The sequence below is a fragment of the Thunnus thynnus genome, chromosome 9 (genome assembly GCF_963924715.1).
Source record: "Thunnus thynnus chromosome 9, fThuThy2.1, whole genome shotgun sequence".
NCBI classification, from domain to species: domain Eukaryota; kingdom Metazoa; phylum Chordata; class Actinopteri; order Scombriformes; family Scombridae; genus Thunnus; species Thunnus thynnus.
In genome coordinates, this window is record NC_089525.1 from 16,554,637 (window position 1) to 16,571,527 (window position 16,891).

The 16,891-nt window shown below is 40.5% G+C and overlaps 5 protein-coding genes across 5 annotated transcripts; all 5 read left to right on the forward strand.

The window, feature by feature from the left end:
- Positions 1-33: 33 nt before the first annotated feature.
- LOC137188915 (protocadherin alpha-7-like) lies at positions 34-2,409 on the forward strand. Its single transcript, XM_067598501.1, has one exon. The coding sequence runs from the start codon at positions 34-36 to the stop codon at positions 2,407-2,409; it is 2,376 nt and encodes a 791-aa protein (XP_067454602.1).
- A 647-nt stretch (positions 2,410-3,056) lies between these two features.
- On the forward strand, positions 3,057-5,528 carry LOC137188916 (protocadherin alpha-3-like). The gene is made up of 2 exons (XM_067598502.1): positions 3,057-5,417; positions 5,517-5,528. Exons 1-2 carry the CDS (start codon positions 3,057-3,059, stop codon positions 5,526-5,528), a joined length of 2,373 nt encoding a protein of 790 aa, XP_067454603.1.
- Positions 5,529-6,088: 560 nt separating this feature from the next.
- Positions 6,089-8,602, forward strand: LOC137188917 (protocadherin alpha-3-like). The gene has a single exon (XM_067598503.1). It carries the CDS (start codon positions 6,227-6,229, stop codon positions 8,600-8,602), a length of 2,376 nt encoding a protein of 791 aa, XP_067454604.1. The 5' UTR covers positions 6,089-6,226.
- Positions 8,603-9,790: 1,188 nt separating this feature from the next.
- LOC137188919 (protocadherin alpha-3-like) lies at positions 9,791-12,163 on the forward strand. Its single transcript, XM_067598504.1, has one exon. The coding sequence runs from the start codon at positions 9,791-9,793 to the stop codon at positions 12,161-12,163; it is 2,373 nt and encodes a 790-aa protein (XP_067454605.1).
- A 1,654-nt stretch (positions 12,164-13,817) lies between these two features.
- Positions 13,818-16,337, forward strand: LOC137188920 (protocadherin alpha-8-like). The gene has a single exon (XM_067598505.1). The coding sequence runs from the start codon at positions 13,965-13,967 to the stop codon at positions 16,335-16,337; it is 2,373 nt and encodes a 790-aa protein (XP_067454606.1). The 5' UTR covers positions 13,818-13,964.
- The last annotated feature ends 554 nt before the right edge of the window (positions 16,338-16,891 follow it).

Sequence of the window (16,891 nt, forward strand, 5' to 3'; positions counted from 1 at the left end):
CTGTTTGTATTCTAAATGTTTCATCTTCACATCATGGAACAAAGACGACGCCAGACATGGAGAGAGCGGACAAAGTGGGCTGCCTACATGATGGTTTTTGTTACGTTTTGGAGCGGAGCGTCCGGACAATTCAGATATTCCATCTCCGAGGAAGTGAACGAAGGAACTGCTGTTGGAAATATTGCGAGGGATTTAGGTCTCGATAAGACCACACTGAAACAGAGGGGGTACCGTATTGTCTATGGCTCGACAGAGCCTCCTTTTCAAGTAAATCAGGACGATGGTATCTTGTATGTGAACCGAAAAATTGACAGAGAGGATGTGTGCGACCGAAGCAAGATTTGTCTAATTGATTTAAAAACCGTGTTAGAAAATCCACTGGAGGTCCACTATGTAACAGTAGAGATTCTGGATGTAAACGATCACGCACCACGCTTCCCCGAAAATGAAAAGATGTTAGAGATTTACGAATCTGCGTTACCAGGAACAAGATTTCAGTTACAAGCTGCACGTGATGCTGATAGTGGTTCATTATCCGTTCAGCAGTATAGCTTAGGTCATAATGAACATTTTCGTTTGGAGGTGAAAGATCGTGGTGAGGACCGAAAAACTCCTAGTTTAATTCTTCAAAAGCCACTTGATAGAGAATCTATCAAGACACATGTGTTACTTCTGACAGCCATTGATGGAGGTAAACCTCCTAGGTCCGGTAACATGACAATCATTGTAGATGTTTCAGACGTTAATGATAACCCCCCAGTTTTCACCCAGGATTCCTATACTGTGCAGTTAAAAGAGAATTCTCCTCTTGGTACTACTGTTATTCAAGTTAATGCAACAGATTTGGATGAAGGCTCAAATGGTGAAGTTGTATATTCATTTGGCAATGACGTGGATGCTCAGGCACGTGCACGTTTTGATTTAAATCCAAAAACTGGAGAAATTACAGTGGCAGGAATCATAGACTTTGAAGAGAGTGGCAGATATGAAATAGATATCCAGGCATCTGACAAAGGTGCACCTACACTGACAACAGACAAAACCGTCATTATAAATATTGTTGACCTAAACGACAACGCACCTGAGATTGAGATAACATCTTTTTCACACGCGCTACCAGAAGATTCAAAACCAGGAACCACAGTGGCCTTGATTACTGTTAAAGATTCAGATTCTGGTCTCAATGGAAAGGTAATGTGTTACATAAACCAAGACCTTCCTTTTATGCTCACTCCATCTTTACAAAATAACATGTATTCCCTGGTAACAAAATTACTTTTGGACCGAGAACAGCAATCGGAATATGATGTAACAATTGTAGCTAAAGACGCAGGTGAACCATCATTATCATCAGATAAAACTATAAAAATTGTTGTGTCAGATGTGAATGATAACCGCCCGGAGTTTTCACAAAGCCCCTATACTTTCTACATTACTGAGAATAACAACCCCGGAGCGTCTATTTTATCAGTTACAGCCCGTGATCATGATCAGGGGAGTAATGCTCTTATTTCATATCTCATATTAAGGAATATGGGCGGAGAACATTTGTTTACCTCCTTTCTAAATGTTAACAGTGAAAATGGAGATATTTCAGCGCTGAAAAGCTTCGACTTTGAAACTCTGAAAACGTTCCAGTTCCAAGTTGTCGCAACAGATTCTGGAACTCCGTCACTAAGCAGCAACGTCACAGTGAACGTGTTCATTCTGGATCAGAACGACAACGCTCCAGTCATCCTGTATCCAGTCAGCTCTAACGGTTCTGCTGAAGGTGTGGAGGAGATTCCTCGCAATGTGAACGCAGGACACTTGGTGACTAAAGTCAGAGCCTATGACGCTGATATAGGATATAACGGCTGGTTACTCTTTTCACTGCAGCAAGTTACTGACCACAGTCTCTTTGGTTTGGACCGCTATACAGGACAGATTAGAACACTTCGCTCATTCACAGAGACAGACGAGGCTGAGCATAAACTGGTCATACTGGTAAAAGACAATGGGAACGTTTCTCTCTCAGCAACAGCTACTGTGATTGTCAAACTTGTGGAGCCTAAGGAGGCTTTTGCAGCTTCTGATGTTAAAAGTGCAGAAAAAGATGATGAGGGGGGAGACGTGACTTTTTATCTGATGATAACTTTGGGCTCAGTTTCAACACTTTTTCTCATCAGTATCATCGTGCTGATTGCAATGCAGTGCTCCAAAACCACAGACTATACTTCTAAATATTTACAAGACACAAATTATGATGGGACACTGTGTCACAGCATCCAGTACAGATCTGGAGACAAACGCTACATGTTGGTTGGACCTAGAATGAGTATAGGATCTACTATAGTCCCGGGCAGCCATGCCAATACACTGGTGCTTCCTGACAGGAGGCGGGCATCTGGGGAGGTAAGAAGTTTATAACTCTGTACAAATTACTGGAGGAGTGTCTATTGCCTTTTTTACCATGACAAAACATTTGATATTTAATATTTATAGTAATGGAAGTCCTTGTGTTTAACATAATTGTTTTGGCCTGGAGACGTTTTTACGTGGTTGTTGACGTCTTCCCCTGACCACGCTTCTGTATTCCATATCTTTGTAAAAAAATGCACTTGTCACTGTCCGTGGTGCTGAAGCTTGGCGTAACAGCTAAAATCTTACACGGAGGGATAACAGTGATGTAAACTGTCATGCTTTATTAGCACAGTAATTAATAACATTCACTGCTTGACCAGAATCGATATTTCAAATGTCTTGAGTTTGAATATTGTAAATCTATGCATATTTTCAGTCTCAGGAAAAAACGCAAGGTGTCAGTATATGAACACGGTGATAGCAGCTCCGTTTATTTTCGTGGTCCCACCCCCTTTGTCGACTTATCATTCAGTCTTCGCCGGAATCAGTCGACCACGGGCATCACATCAGTGGTTTTACGTGCATCAATAACATTGTTTTTTATGGATCAATACATTTTCCTGGCTTTTTAATGAGCGTGTGGCGAAGGCAAGGGGATTTTGTTCCTTGACCGGAGGATTATTCTTGGTTTTGTTACTGCAAGTAACAAAAAAATGAAACAAAGAGGATGCTCGACGTGGAGGCCATTACGCGGCTGGGTTGCAGCGGTGCCTTTATTGGTTCTTCTAACGAGTGGGGCTTATGCGCAAATCAGATATTCCATCTCTGAGGAAGGTAAGGAAGGAACGGTGGTCGGAGATGCAGCAAAAGATTTGGGACTTGATAAAAACACCTTAAAGGATAGAAATTTTCGTATTGTGTCTGGCTCCACTGAACCTCTCTTCCTGGTAAACCAAAACGACGGCATTCTGTACGTGAAACGAAAAGTAGATCGTGAGGAAGTATGTGGACGAAGCAGCACGTGTCTGATCAACCTGAAAACTGTACTGGAAAATCCCTTGGAGATCCATTATGTTGCTGTTGAAGTGGTAGATGTTAACGACCATTCACCTGCCTTTTCGGAGAAAGAAACGAATTTAGAGATCTCAGAGTCAGCCGTAACAGGGGCTCGGTTTCAGCTTCAAGCTGCACGGGACGCAGACAGTGGGCAGTTTTCAATTCAGCAGTACAAACTGAGTCACAGCGAACATTTTCGTGTAGAGGTTAAAGATAGGGGAGATGATCGTAAAATTCCCTTTCTTGTTTTACAAAAACAGTTAGATAGAGAGACATCTGTGAAACACAAACTGTTACTGACAGCAGTGGATGGAGGGAAGCCAGCAAAGTCGGGTACTATAGAAGTCAATGTGGAAGTGCTGGATGTAAATGACAACTCTCCCACGTTTACAAAAGACGTTTACTCAGTAACGTTAAGTGAAAACACACCAGTTGGTGCAACAGTTGCTCAGGTTAACGCAACTGACTCGGACGAGGGTTTAAATGGAGAGGTCATATATTTATTTGGAAAGGAGGTTGATAGTAATATAATGGACCTATTTGGGTTAAATCAGGAAACTGGAGAGATAACAGTTAAAGGCAAAATTGATTTTGAAGATAACCAAGCCTATGAGATAGATATAAGAGCATCCGATAAAGGAGCTGCTCCTCTCACAACTGATAAAAGCGTATTTATAAAAGTGATAGACGTTAATGATAATGCCCCCGAGATAGAGGTCACTTCATATTCTAACAGTATTCCTGAGGATTCCAGGATTGGGACCACTGTGGCGCTTATTAGTGTCAATGATTTGGACTCTGGCCCAAATGGAAAAGTTATTTGCTTTTTAAATGACTTTTCTCCTTTTGCATTGGCAACGTCGATGCAAGATCGTATGTACTCTATAGTTACCCAGGCTTCACTGGACAGGGAGAATCAGGCTCAATATGATGTGAGAATATCGTGCAAAGACTCAGGTGAGCCAGCCTTGTCGTCTGAAAATACAATAACAGTTGCAGTTTCAGATGTGAATGATAACAGACCAGAGTTTTCACAGAGCCCCTATACTTTCTATGTCACTGAAGCTAATGAGCCAGGTACCTCTGTATTTTCGGTTAAAGCTTTTGATCGTGATGAAAATGACAATGCAGTAATTTCATATCACATTTTAAGAGATGGAAGCGAAGGAAATACATTAACTTCATTCCTAAACATAAATACTGATAATGGAGATATTATGGCGCTAAAAAGTTTCGACTTTGAAACACTGAAAACGTTTCAGTTCCAAGTTGTCGCCACAGATTCTGGAACTCCGTCACTAAGCAGCAACGTCACAGTGAACGTGTTCATTCTGGATCAGAATGACAACGCTCCAGTCATCCTGTATCCAGTCAGCTCTAATGGTTCTGCTGAAGGTGTGGAGGAGATTCCCCGCAATGTGAACGCAGGACACTTGGTGACTAAAGTCAGAGCCTATGATGCTGATATAGGCTATAACGGCTGGTTACTCTTTTCACTGCAGCAAGTTACTGACCACAGTCTCTTTGGCTTGGACCGCTATACAGGACAGATCAGAACACTTCGCTCATTCACAGAGACAGACGAGGCTGAGCATAAGCTGGTCATACTGGTAAAAGACAATGGGAACGTTTCTCTCTCAGCAACAGCTACTGTGATTGTCAAACTTGTGGAGCCCAAAGAAGCTTTTGCAGCTTCTGATGTTAAAAGTGCAGCTAAGGATAATGAGGAGAATAATGTGACTTTTTACCTGATGATAACTTTGGGCTCAGTTTCAACACTTTTTCTCATCAGTATCATTGTGCTGATTGCAATGCAATGTTCAAAAACCACAGACTATACTTCTAAATATCTACAAGAAACAAATTATGATGGGACACTGTGTCACAGCATCCAGTACAGATCAGGAGACAAACGCTACATGTTAGTTGGACCCAGAATGAGTATAGGATCTACTATAGTCCCAGGCAGCCATGCCAATACTCTAGTGCTTCCTGACAGGAGGAGAGCATCTGGAGAGGTAAGACTTTAAAAACAAAGTTTTATACAATATGTTTACAAGCATTTAGTTCTATGTTAGCCTTTTGCTTGAAGTTTTCTTCCTAAAATGTCTCTACAGCCTTTTGCTTAGGGAACAGTGCCTCATATAACTCACAACAAACTCAAAAATATAATACTTCTTGTTAAGTGTGTGGCTTTCTTGTATGTATTCCAATTACTTGTTTGAGTTGACTGTTACAAATGATACAATTAATTACTGTAATAGTTTTAAATGCCTTAAAGGGTTTTACTGCAACATTTGCTAAAGTAGATGCAATTTTTAATATGTGAATGGTGCTTGTATCATATGTTCTAGAGTAATGTATTCCAGTGGCTTTATTGTCTCAGTTTGTCTGAAATGTAAGCACAAAGACAAAGGCTGCAACATCTGCTTAGGTCATTCACTGTAGTCAAATGGTCAAAGCCGATCAGTTTTAAGTTTTTTTTATTAATGTGGGAATGTATTGCCTCTTTACATTTTAAAGTGGTGTTTGATCTGGTAAAATTTCTCTAATATGTGTAAATAACAATTATAACGCTTGGTGTCAGTGTAGTTCAGTATTCCAATGCATTGAGCAGGATTTTACGTCACGGGCTTTATCTGAACCGATGCCTTGAATCTTTCTCAAATGGCATAGGGAGCTGTATCGGGATTGGCAGCAACGAGTTTGTTTTATTATCATCAGTTTTTGTAAAAGCAGACATTGAGGATCGTTCAGGACCATGACGCATTAAGTCTCGTTAATAATACAGCGCATTTGATGGACTATTCATTTTCATCAGCAAGTCATGAAACAAAGAGAATTGAAAGCGTGGAGGGAGCGACAGCGTTGGTTTGCCTTTATGCTTGTTTTGGATGTTTTATGGAGCGGAGCATCCGCACAAATCAGATATTCGATATCAGAGGAAATTCAAGATGGGACCGTTGTTGGAAATATAGCTAAGGATTTGGGACTAGATAAGAGTGCGCTCAAAGACAGAGGGTATCGCATCGTAACAGGCTCAACTGAACCCCTGTTTCAGGTGAATCAAAATGACGGTATCTTGTATGTGAAAAGAAGAATAGACAGGGAGGAGGCATGCGAGCGGAGCAGCCCATGTTTGATCAATTTGAAAACGGTGCTAGAAAACCCGCTGGAGATTCACTACGTGGCAGTGGAAATACTCGATATCAACGATCACTCGCCTGCTTTTTCAGAAAAAGAAAAAAAGCTTGAGATTTCTGAATCGGCCTTACCAGGAACGAGATTTCAACTGCAGGCGGCGCGTGACCCTGATGTAGGCCAGTTCTCCATTCAGCAATACACACTCAGCCATAACGAATATTTTAGAGTAGAAGTAAAGGATAGAGGCGAGGACCGTAAAGTACCATTTTTAGTTCTGCTGAAACAGCTGGATAGAGAAACAGCTGGGAAACATAAACTTCGCCTAACAGCTGTTGATGGAGGGAAACCGGCGAAGTCTGGAGCTATAGAAATAATTGTGGATGTACTCGATATCAATGACAACTCGCCCGTCTTCACTAAAGAGTTTTATTCTGCCACACTTAAAGAAAACGTACCCGTTGGCACTGTAGTGATTCAGGTGAATGCGACAGACTTGGATCAGGGTGCAAACGGCGAAGTAATATATTCATTCGGTAACGAAGTTGATTCAAAATTAATGGATCTCTTCAGTATCGATCCAAACACTGGTGAAATTCATGTAAATGGTCAGATTGATTTCGAGAAAAGTAAGAGTTATGAAATTGACATAAAAGCATCTGATAAGGGATCAGTTCCTCTAACAACTGATAGAAGTGTTATGATAACTGTTATTGATGTAAATGATAATGCTCCTGAGATAGAAGTGACATCATTTTCGAGCTCTATTCGGGAAGATTCAAAGATAGGGACTACAGTGGCCCTGATCAGTGTCAGTGATTTAGACTCTGGCATCAATGGTAAAGTCATTTGCGCAATCAGCCAAGATGTCCCTTTTACGTTATCTCCATCATTACAAGAGAACATGTACGCTGTTGTTACCAAGTCGCAGTTGGACAGGGAAAGTATTTCTCAATATGATGTCACAATAATTGCAAAGGACACGGGCGACCCATCGTTCTCAACTGAAAAGACTATAAGCGTCGTCGTGTCAGATGTAAACGACAACAGTCCGGAGTTTTCATCAAGCCCCTATACATTTTATATCAAGGAGAATAACAGCCCCGGAGCCTCAGTATTTTCAGTAAAGGCCAGCGATCGTGATGAAAGTGATAATGCTCTCATTTCATATCATATTTTGAGAGATGCAAGTGGAGATAATACATTGACTTCATTTCTCAACATAAATACTGAAAATGGAGATATTTTGGCGCTAAAAAGCTTCGACTTTGAAACACTGAAAACATTCCAGTTCCAAGTTGTTGCCACAGATTCTGGAACTCCGTCACTAAGCAGCAACGTCACAGTGAACGTGTTCATTCTGGATCAGAACGACAACGCTCCAGTCATCCTGTATCCAGTCAGCTCTAACGGTTCTGCTGAAGGTGTAGAGGAGATTCCCCGCAATGTCAACGCAGGACACTTGGTGACTAAAGTCAGAGCCTATGACGCTGATATAGGATATAACGGCTGGTTACTCTTTTCACTGCAGCAAGTTACTGACCATAGTCTCTTTGGTTTGGACCGCTATACAGGACAGATCAGAACACTTCGCTCATTCACAGAGACAGACGAGGCTGAGCATAAACTGGTCATACTGGTAAAAGACAATGGGAACGTTTCACTGTCAGCAACAGCTACTGTGATTGTCAAACTTGTGGAGCCCAAAGAAGCTTTTGCAGCTTCTGATGTTAAAAGTGCAACTAAGGATGATGAGGAGAGTAATGTCACTTTTTATCTGATGATAACTTTGGGCTCAGTTTCTGTACTTTTTCTCATCAGTATCATCGTGCTGATTGCAATGCAATGCTCTAAAACCACAGACTATACTTCTAAATATCTACAAGACACTAATTATGATGGGACCCTGTGTCACAGCATCCAGTACAGATCTGGAGACAAACGCTACATGTTAGTTGGACCAAGAATGAGTATAGGCTCTACTATAGTCCCGGGCAGCCATGCCAATACTCTGGTGCTTCCTGACAAGAGGAGAACATCTGTGGAGGTAAGACATATTTAAGTGCAAACTGTGAGGTGACTTACTATATTATTTGTTTACTAAAGATATCAACTATGGTTCCCTGGGGAATGTTTTGCATAGCATGGCATCCAATCTGCTGGCTTCCCTGGCACTTATGACCCGATGTTATTTTTATGGCTCATATTTATCAGAGCAACAGATGGTAATGAAAGTTGACTTGAATAGTAAAACAGCACTTAATTTCTTAAATTCTTCGAAACCATTTTGCTTTATCACCATCTGTACAAGACAAAATTGTTTGACATTCTTTTGGACCATGACATTAACAATGCTTGTGGCTCTTTTATTTTGCTGCTCTATTTTGCTCTGTTGTGTGGTTATATTTAAATGTTTATACTAGCACTGTAATTTAAAATTGCGTAAGAGCAAATGTAATTTCACTTTTTTCCGTGTGCTGCGTCAACACTCCTCCACTTAACCATGAACGACATATGATAAAATATTAGGCTATACTATTACAAGAACACCATGGCAGTGTGAAAAATCTGATCATGTCGACACAGCCCTATTAAAAAGACCTGAACAGATGTAATAATGCCATAGACGATGTGATATACTGAAGTGCAACACGTGGCGATCGCTGTCCTTGGTGCTGAAGTGTTGGCTTCGTTTGTGTAATACACATCAAAGCAAACAATATCGTTATGACATTGTCTTAATTTATACAATAACAATAACATGATAAAACAACAATTGCTCGTGGGATATAGAATCTTTAAAACATATTTTCTTTTCTATTTCTGAAAGAGGGTTTGTGGTCGCTTGTTTATAGAGAAGGAGCAACCTGGTGAAGTCCTTCTACACACGACTAACTTTGCTGAGAGGTTCGCTATGACTAAAAACCAAACTTCCATTGACCTACTGTGCTATATATCCTTCATATTTTCTGCAGTGAGAATTTGAGTCGCATGGTGTCAGTGTAATCTAAAAGGTCCGCATTACACGACATCATGTCGTCATTGCTTTTTGGTTCCACCTCTTGACAGTATTCCCACTTTGACACCGGCAGGATCGTTTGTGTGCTTATTCTGTGAAAATGGCCCGTTTGCCATAACCTTTGCGTAATAGGAAGTAAATCAATATTTGTATATTGGGAAGTGTTGGATTCTGTCCTTACAACTCTGTTATTGTTCTTGTGATGGATAACTGATGTTTTGTGGTTTAACCATGGAACAAAGAAGACACGAGAAACGAAGGGCAGGAGGATGTTTGGTCGGCTGCGTGGTTGCTGTGCTTTTATGGAGTGGAGCCTCGGCGCAAATACGATATTCAATCTCCGAGGAGGTTAACGAAGGAACTGTGGTTGGAAATGTGGCAAAGAACCTAGGATTAGATAAAAATACTTTGAGAGACAGGAAGTATCGGATTGTTTCTAGTAATGCAGATCCTCTTTTTCATGTGAACCCGAACGATGGCATCCTGTATGTGAGCCGAAAGATTGACAGGGAAGAGGTGTGCGCGCAGAGCAGTACGTGTTTAATAAATCTAAAAACCGTGCTGGAAAATCCACTGGAAGTCCATTATGTTGGAGTGGAGGTGCTGGATATAAATGATCATTCTCCCAGTTTCCCAGAGAAAGAGATTATGCTGGAGATTTCAGAGTCCGTGTTGTCCGGAGCACGATTTCAGCTAAAAGCCTCTCGGGATCGAGACAGTGGACATTTTTCGGTGCAGCAATATAAACTTAGCCACAACGATCACTTTCGATTGGAAGTCAAGGATAAAGGAGAAGATGGTAAAATACCTATATTGGTTGTTCAAAAACCTTTAGACAGGGAAACTGCAGGAAGCCATTCATTATTACTGACGGCAATGGATGGAGGGAAACCTCCGAAATCTGGCGACATGAATATTCTAGTAAAAGTTTTAGACGTAAACGATAACGTGCCTGTTTTCACTAAAGATGTTTATTCTGTGATGCTCGATGAAAATGCTCCAGTAGGCACAACCATTACACAAGTGAATGCAACTGATTTAGATGACGGACCAAACGGAGATGTAGTTTATTCATTCAGCAAGAGTATGAATCAAAATATAATGAACCTATTTGATATCAATCCATTAACAGGTGAGATAACTGTGAAAAATCTAATAGACTATGAGGAAAAAGACAAGTTTGAAATAGAAATTCAGGCATCAGATAAAGGTCTAGCTCCTCTTACGACAGAAAAAAGTGTCATTATCAAAATAGTTGACGTGAATGACAATGCACCTGAGATTGAGGTTACCTCATTTTCCAGCTCCATCCCTGAAGATTCCAGACCTGGAACTACAGTTGCCCTCATCAGTGTCAATGACTTGGACTCTGGTCTCAATGGAAAAGTTATTTGCTCTATAGGTGAGGATGCTTCTTTTGCCTTATCGCCATCCTTACAAGACAAAATGTATTCATTAGTAACCAAATCGCAGTTGGACAGAGAGAAACAGCATTTATATGACCTAACAATAATGGCAAAAGACGCTGGTCAACCGCCATTGTCATCTGAAAAGACAATAAGTGTTGTGGTGTCAGATGTGAACGACAACAGTCCAGAGTTTTCACAGAGTCCCTATACTTTCTATGTCACCGAGGCTAATGAGCCAGGTACCTCTGTATTTTCAGTTAAAGCTTTTGATCGTGATGAAAATGATAATGCACTTATTTCATATCGTATTTTAAGAGATGGAAGCGAAGAAAATAAATTGACTTCATTTCTAAACATAAATACTGAAAACGGAGATATTTTGGCACTAAAAAGTTTCGACTTTGAAACTCTGAAAACGTTCCGGTTCCAAGTTGTCGCCACAGATTCTGGAACTCCGTCACTAAGCAACAACGTCACTGTGAACGTGTTCATTCTGGATCAGAACGACAACGCTCCAGTCATCCTGTATCCAGTCAGCTCTAACGGTTCTGCTGAAGGTGTGGAGGAGATTCCTCGCAATGTGAACGCAGGACACTTGGTGACTAAAGTCAGAGCCTATGACGCTGATATAGGATATAACGGCTGGTTACTCTTTTCACTGCAGCAAGTTACTGACCACAGTCTCTTTGGTTTGGACCGCTATACAGGACAGATCAGAACACTTCGCTCATTCACAGAGACAGACGAGGCTGAGCATAAACTGGTCATACTGGTCAAAGATAATGGGAACGTTTCACTCTCAGCAACAGCTACTGTGATTGTCAAACTTGTGGAGCCCAAAGAAGCTTTTGCAGCTTCTGATATCAAAAGTGCAACAAAGGATGATGAGGAGGGTGACGTGACTTTTTACTTGATGATAACTTTGGGCTCAGTTTCTGTACTTTTTCTCATCAGTATCATCGTGCTGATTGCAATGCAGTGCTCCAAAACCACAGACTATACTTCTAAATATCTACAAGACACAAATTATGATGGGACATTGTGTCACAGCATCCAGTACAGATCTGGAGACAAACGCTACATGTTAGTTGGACCCAGGATGAGTATAGGATCTACTATAGTCCCAGGCAGCCATGCAAATACTCTGGTGCTTCCTGACAGGAGGAGAGCATCTGTGGAGGTAAGAGAGTTTTAAAAAAGCCTTTTTCCCCCCACAGAATTACCTCCATATTCAAGTACTGGGCACTTATAGCAAAATATGTTTGGTAAACCTACATGTTTATTATCAATATATCAGTCGAAACGTTCATATTCAACAAACAATACCTGCAAACTTGTTCACTTCGAATGTTCTTGGCTGATAGGTTTACACTTAGCATATTAAACAAATAACGTGCAAAATTTCATTTACAACGTTACAAATTTTTAGTCCACGTTTTAAAATCTTTTCATATACAAATTGCAAAGGCACTGTTAAGTTCTGGCATATAATAAAGATACTTGGTTGAGATAAGCAAAACATTGTGCTCCTGGACTGACAGTAACTCTTGTCAATGAATATATCCGTTTCCATATTTCATAGTTGCACGTGAGGTAAATTAGTAGCAGCGGGGTTAGTTTTATTTAAAAAAAACAAAACTGTGGCATATTTGCTGACTGCTTGATTTGTTTGTTTACTACACACGTACCGACCTCTGTGATTTCATGGGGCTTTGGTGTGGTGCTGCATGGTATGGCATTGGATCCAATGGCTGTCATTTCATTTTGAATTACTTAGTAGTTTTAACGACACGTTTCCTTTATAGTAACAAGTTAACATGGTTACGTTAAACATAAACAACGACTGAGCATTTTATAGGTGAAGTCTAATTCATAAAGTTTGTCATTAGTTTGAAAAGGCCGATCAACGCTCCGACCTGTCTTAAATACAGTTTTTACTTTGCGTACTGTTTGCCATTTTGCACTTCTTGCAGACCATAACTTAGGTGCTTCTTGTAGGTCTTTCCGTTACAAAGTTCGTTCTTCCATCAATTTATTGCATTTGTTTTCCTACAGTATTTTTTGCACACTTTTGGCACATTTCAAATTTGCGGGGTAACTACCATGTGGTTACTACTCAGTTGCTGTTTGTACGTAATTACATGACGATTATGATGACCAATTTCAGATACAAGAGCGTTTTGCATTAGCAGTATCATCACACCACAACCATTCTCAACCATTGACAACACATATTGCTAAGTCTCTCGTAGAAATGTGTTCAGCGTGGCAGCATTTAAAAAAGAAAGTACGCTGGAGTTCATGGTGTATTATTGAACAATACATTTGATTTACCATGATAATACTTTCATCAAATATAGCTAGACTTAACTGTCAGCGGTAATCACTGTCCATGGTGCTGAAAGTGTTTGGTTTCATGTTCCAGTCTGTTCATAAAACACAACTCACATCAAATCACAAAATGACACAATCTGAATGCTTTAATGCATACAATTTAATTATATTAAATACACAATAGTCACAAGTATTATACTGAATACTAAGAACCTTGGAGAAGCTTTTATTTCTCACTTCATTTGAAGGGAATTTTGAGTTTGCTTTTTTTCTCAACGGGAGTGCACCTTCCAATTACTCGATTACGTTTGGTCAGAGTTTCGCGGTAACTAAGGAATTTTTACTATTTATCTAATGTGCTATAAACCATTTGTACTTTCTGCAGTGCGACTTTAGGTCGCATGGTGTCAGTGAAAGGTAAAAAATCTGCAGTATACGAGCTTGTCGTCATTACATTTTAGTTCCTCCTCTTGACAACATTCTCACTTCGACATTAGCACGATCGTGTCTGAGCTTATTGTCGCCTTTGTGAAAACCCTGTTTACCACCACTGATGTCTCTTGGAAGAGAGTGAATATTTACATGTACAAAAGTGGTGGATTTGGCCTTTACAACGTAGATGTTGTTCTTGTGATGGATTACGGATTTTTTCGTGTTTAACCATGGAACAAAGAAGATGCGATCCACGAAGGGCAGGAGGATGTTTTGTCGGCTGCGTGGTTGCTGTGCTGTTATGGAGTGGAGCCTCGGCGCAAATGAAATATTCCATCTCCGAGGAAGTTAACGAAGGAACTATGGTTGGAAATGTAGCAAGAGATCTAGGATTAGTTAAAAGCACATTGAAAGACAGGAAGTATCGGATTGTTTCTAGTACTGCGGATCCACTTTTCCATGTAAATCAGAACGATGGTATCTTGTATGTGAGCCGAAAGATTGACAGGGAAGAGGTGTGCGCGCAGAGCATTACGTGTTTAATAAATCTGAAAACCGTGCTCGAAGACCCACTGGAGGTCCACTATGTCGGGGTGGAGGTGCTGGATATCAATGATCATTCTCCCAGTTTCCCAGAGAAAGACAAAACGCTGGAGATTTCAGAGTCCGTGTTGCCCGGAGCACGAATTCAACTAAAAGCCTCTCGGGATCGAGATAGCGGACATTTCTCTGTTCAGCAGTATAAACTTAGCCATAACGATTACTTCCGATTGGAAGTTAAGGATAAAGGAGAAGATGGTAAAATACCTATATTAGTGGTGCAAAAATCTTTGGATAGAGAAGCAGCAGAAAGCCACTCGTTAGTGCTGACCGCACTGGATGGGGCGAAACCTCCGAAATCTGGCGAGATGAATATTCTAGTAAAAGTTTTGGATATAAATGATAACGCCCCTGTTTTCACTAAAGATGTTTATTCTGTGATGCTCGATGAAAATGCCCCAGTAGGCACAACAGTCATACAAGTGAATGCAACTGATTTAGATGACGGTCCAAACGGAGATGTGGTTTACTCCTTTAGTAACAGTATGAATCAGAAATTACTGAATATTTTTGACATAAACCAATTAACAGGTGAGATAATTGTGAAAGGTTTAATAGACTATGAGGAAAAAGACAGATATGAGATTGAAATTCAAGCATCAGACAAAGGTCTCGCTCCTCTGGCTACAGAAAAAAGCGTCATTATAAAGATAGTTGACGTGAATGACAATGCACCTGAGATTGAGGTTACCTCATTTTCCAGCTCCATCCCTGAAGATTCCAGACCTGGAACTACAGTTGCCCTCATCAGTGTCAATGACTTGGACTCTGGTCTCAATGGAAAAATTTTTTGTTCTATAGGTGGGGATGTTCCTTTTGCTTTATCACCAACCTTACAAGACAAAATGTATTCTTTAGTAACCAAATCGCCTCTGGACAGAGAGAAACAGCATTTATACGACCTGACAATAATGGCAAAAGACGCTGGTCAACCACCATTATCATCTGAAAAGTCGATAAGCGTTGTGGTGTCAGATGTGAATGACAACAGTCCAGAGTTTTCACAGAGTCCCTATACTTTCTATATTACTGAAGCTAATGAGCCAGGTACCTCTGTATTTTCAGTTAAAGCTTTTGATCGTGATGAAAATGATAATGCACTTATTTCATATCATATTTTAAGAGATGGAAGCGAAGAAAATAAATTGGCTTCATTTCTAAACATAAATACTGAAAATGGAGATATTTTGGCGCTAAAAAGTTTCGACTTTGAAACACTGAAAACGTTCCAGTTTCACGTTGTCGCCACAGATTCTGGAACTCCGTCACTAAGCAGCAACGTCACAGTGAACGTGTTCATTCTGGATCAGAACGACAACGCTCCAGTCATCCTGTATCCAGTCAGCTCTAACGGTTCTGCTGAAGGTGTGGAGGAGATTCCCCGCAATGTGAACGCAGGACACTTGGTGACTAAAGTCAGAGCCTATGACGCTGATATAGGATATAACGGCTGGTTACTCTTTTCACTGCAGCAAGTTACTGACCACAGTCTCTTTGGTTTGGACCGCTATACAGGACAGATCAGAACACTTCGCTCATTCACAGAGACAGACGAGGCTGAGCATAAACTGGTCATACTAGTCAAAGATAATGGGAACGTTTCACTCTCAGCAACAGCTACTGTCATTGTTAAACTTGTGGAGCCCAAAGAGGCTTTTGCAGCTTCTGATGTTAAAAGTTCAACTAAGGTTGACGAGGAAGACAATGTTACACTTTACCTGATGATAACTTTGGGCTCAGTTTCTGTACTTTTTCTCATCAGTATCATCGTGCTGATTGCAATGCAGTGCTCCAAAACCACAGACTATACTTCTAAATATCTACAAGACACAAATTATGATGGGACACTGTGTCACAGCATCCAGTACAGATCTGGAGACAAGCGGTATATGTTAGTTGGACCGAGGATGAGTATAGGATCTACTATAGTCCCAGGCAGCCATGCAAATACTCTGGTGCTCCCTGACAGGAGGAGGGCATCTGAAGAGGTAAGGCAGTTTTAAACAAGTGTTTTTCCCCCAAATAATTACCTCCATGTTCTAGAATTGGACACTTACAGCAACCATGTTTTGGGGAAGCCTACATGTTCATAATCAATATATCAGTTACAACTTCCATATTCATCAAACAACACCTGCAAAATCTTCACTTTTAACATTATTAGCTGATACATTTATAATGGATGTATCTGAAAAGCTTTCCCTCTCCAAACTGAATGTGTTTTTCCTACACACTTTGACCAGAAAAATAAAAGCACTGAGGTGTGGTTAAGTTGTTGAGGAAAGTGCAACTTTTGGGGTTGGATTGTGTAAACATTGTGATCGTTGTTGAGCAAGAAAAGAAGCTAATGAAGAACAAAAATTCATATTTCATTTTAATTCCTTTTGAACATAATCTTTAGCAGATAGGCTTAATTATATATGAAAGCTGTTGCATGTCTGATGACTATTGTATGTTTGTTTTTTTGCCACACTGTATGCTTTCCTGGGCCCTTATTGTGTGTTTGCAAAGTATGTTATCGGGTCCCTTGGTTACTCTCCAGTTTCCTTCGGCAAGT

What these genes read in the sequence shown, in the direction of transcription:
- LOC137188917 (XM_067598503.1), top strand. Translation starts at nt 6,227, where the DNA reads ATGAAACAAAGAGAATTGAAAGCGTGGAGGGAGCGACAGCGTTGGTTT.
- LOC137188916 (XM_067598502.1), top strand. Translation starts at nt 3,057, where the DNA reads ATGAAACAAAGAGGATGCTCGACGTGGAGGCCATTACGCGGCTGGGTT.
- LOC137188919 (XM_067598504.1), top strand. Translation starts at nt 9,791, where the DNA reads ATGGAACAAAGAAGACACGAGAAACGAAGGGCAGGAGGATGTTTGGTC.
- LOC137188920 (XM_067598505.1), top strand. Translation starts at nt 13,965, where the DNA reads ATGGAACAAAGAAGATGCGATCCACGAAGGGCAGGAGGATGTTTTGTC.
- LOC137188915 (XM_067598501.1), top strand. Translation starts at nt 34, where the DNA reads ATGGAACAAAGACGACGCCAGACATGGAGAGAGCGGACAAAGTGGGCT.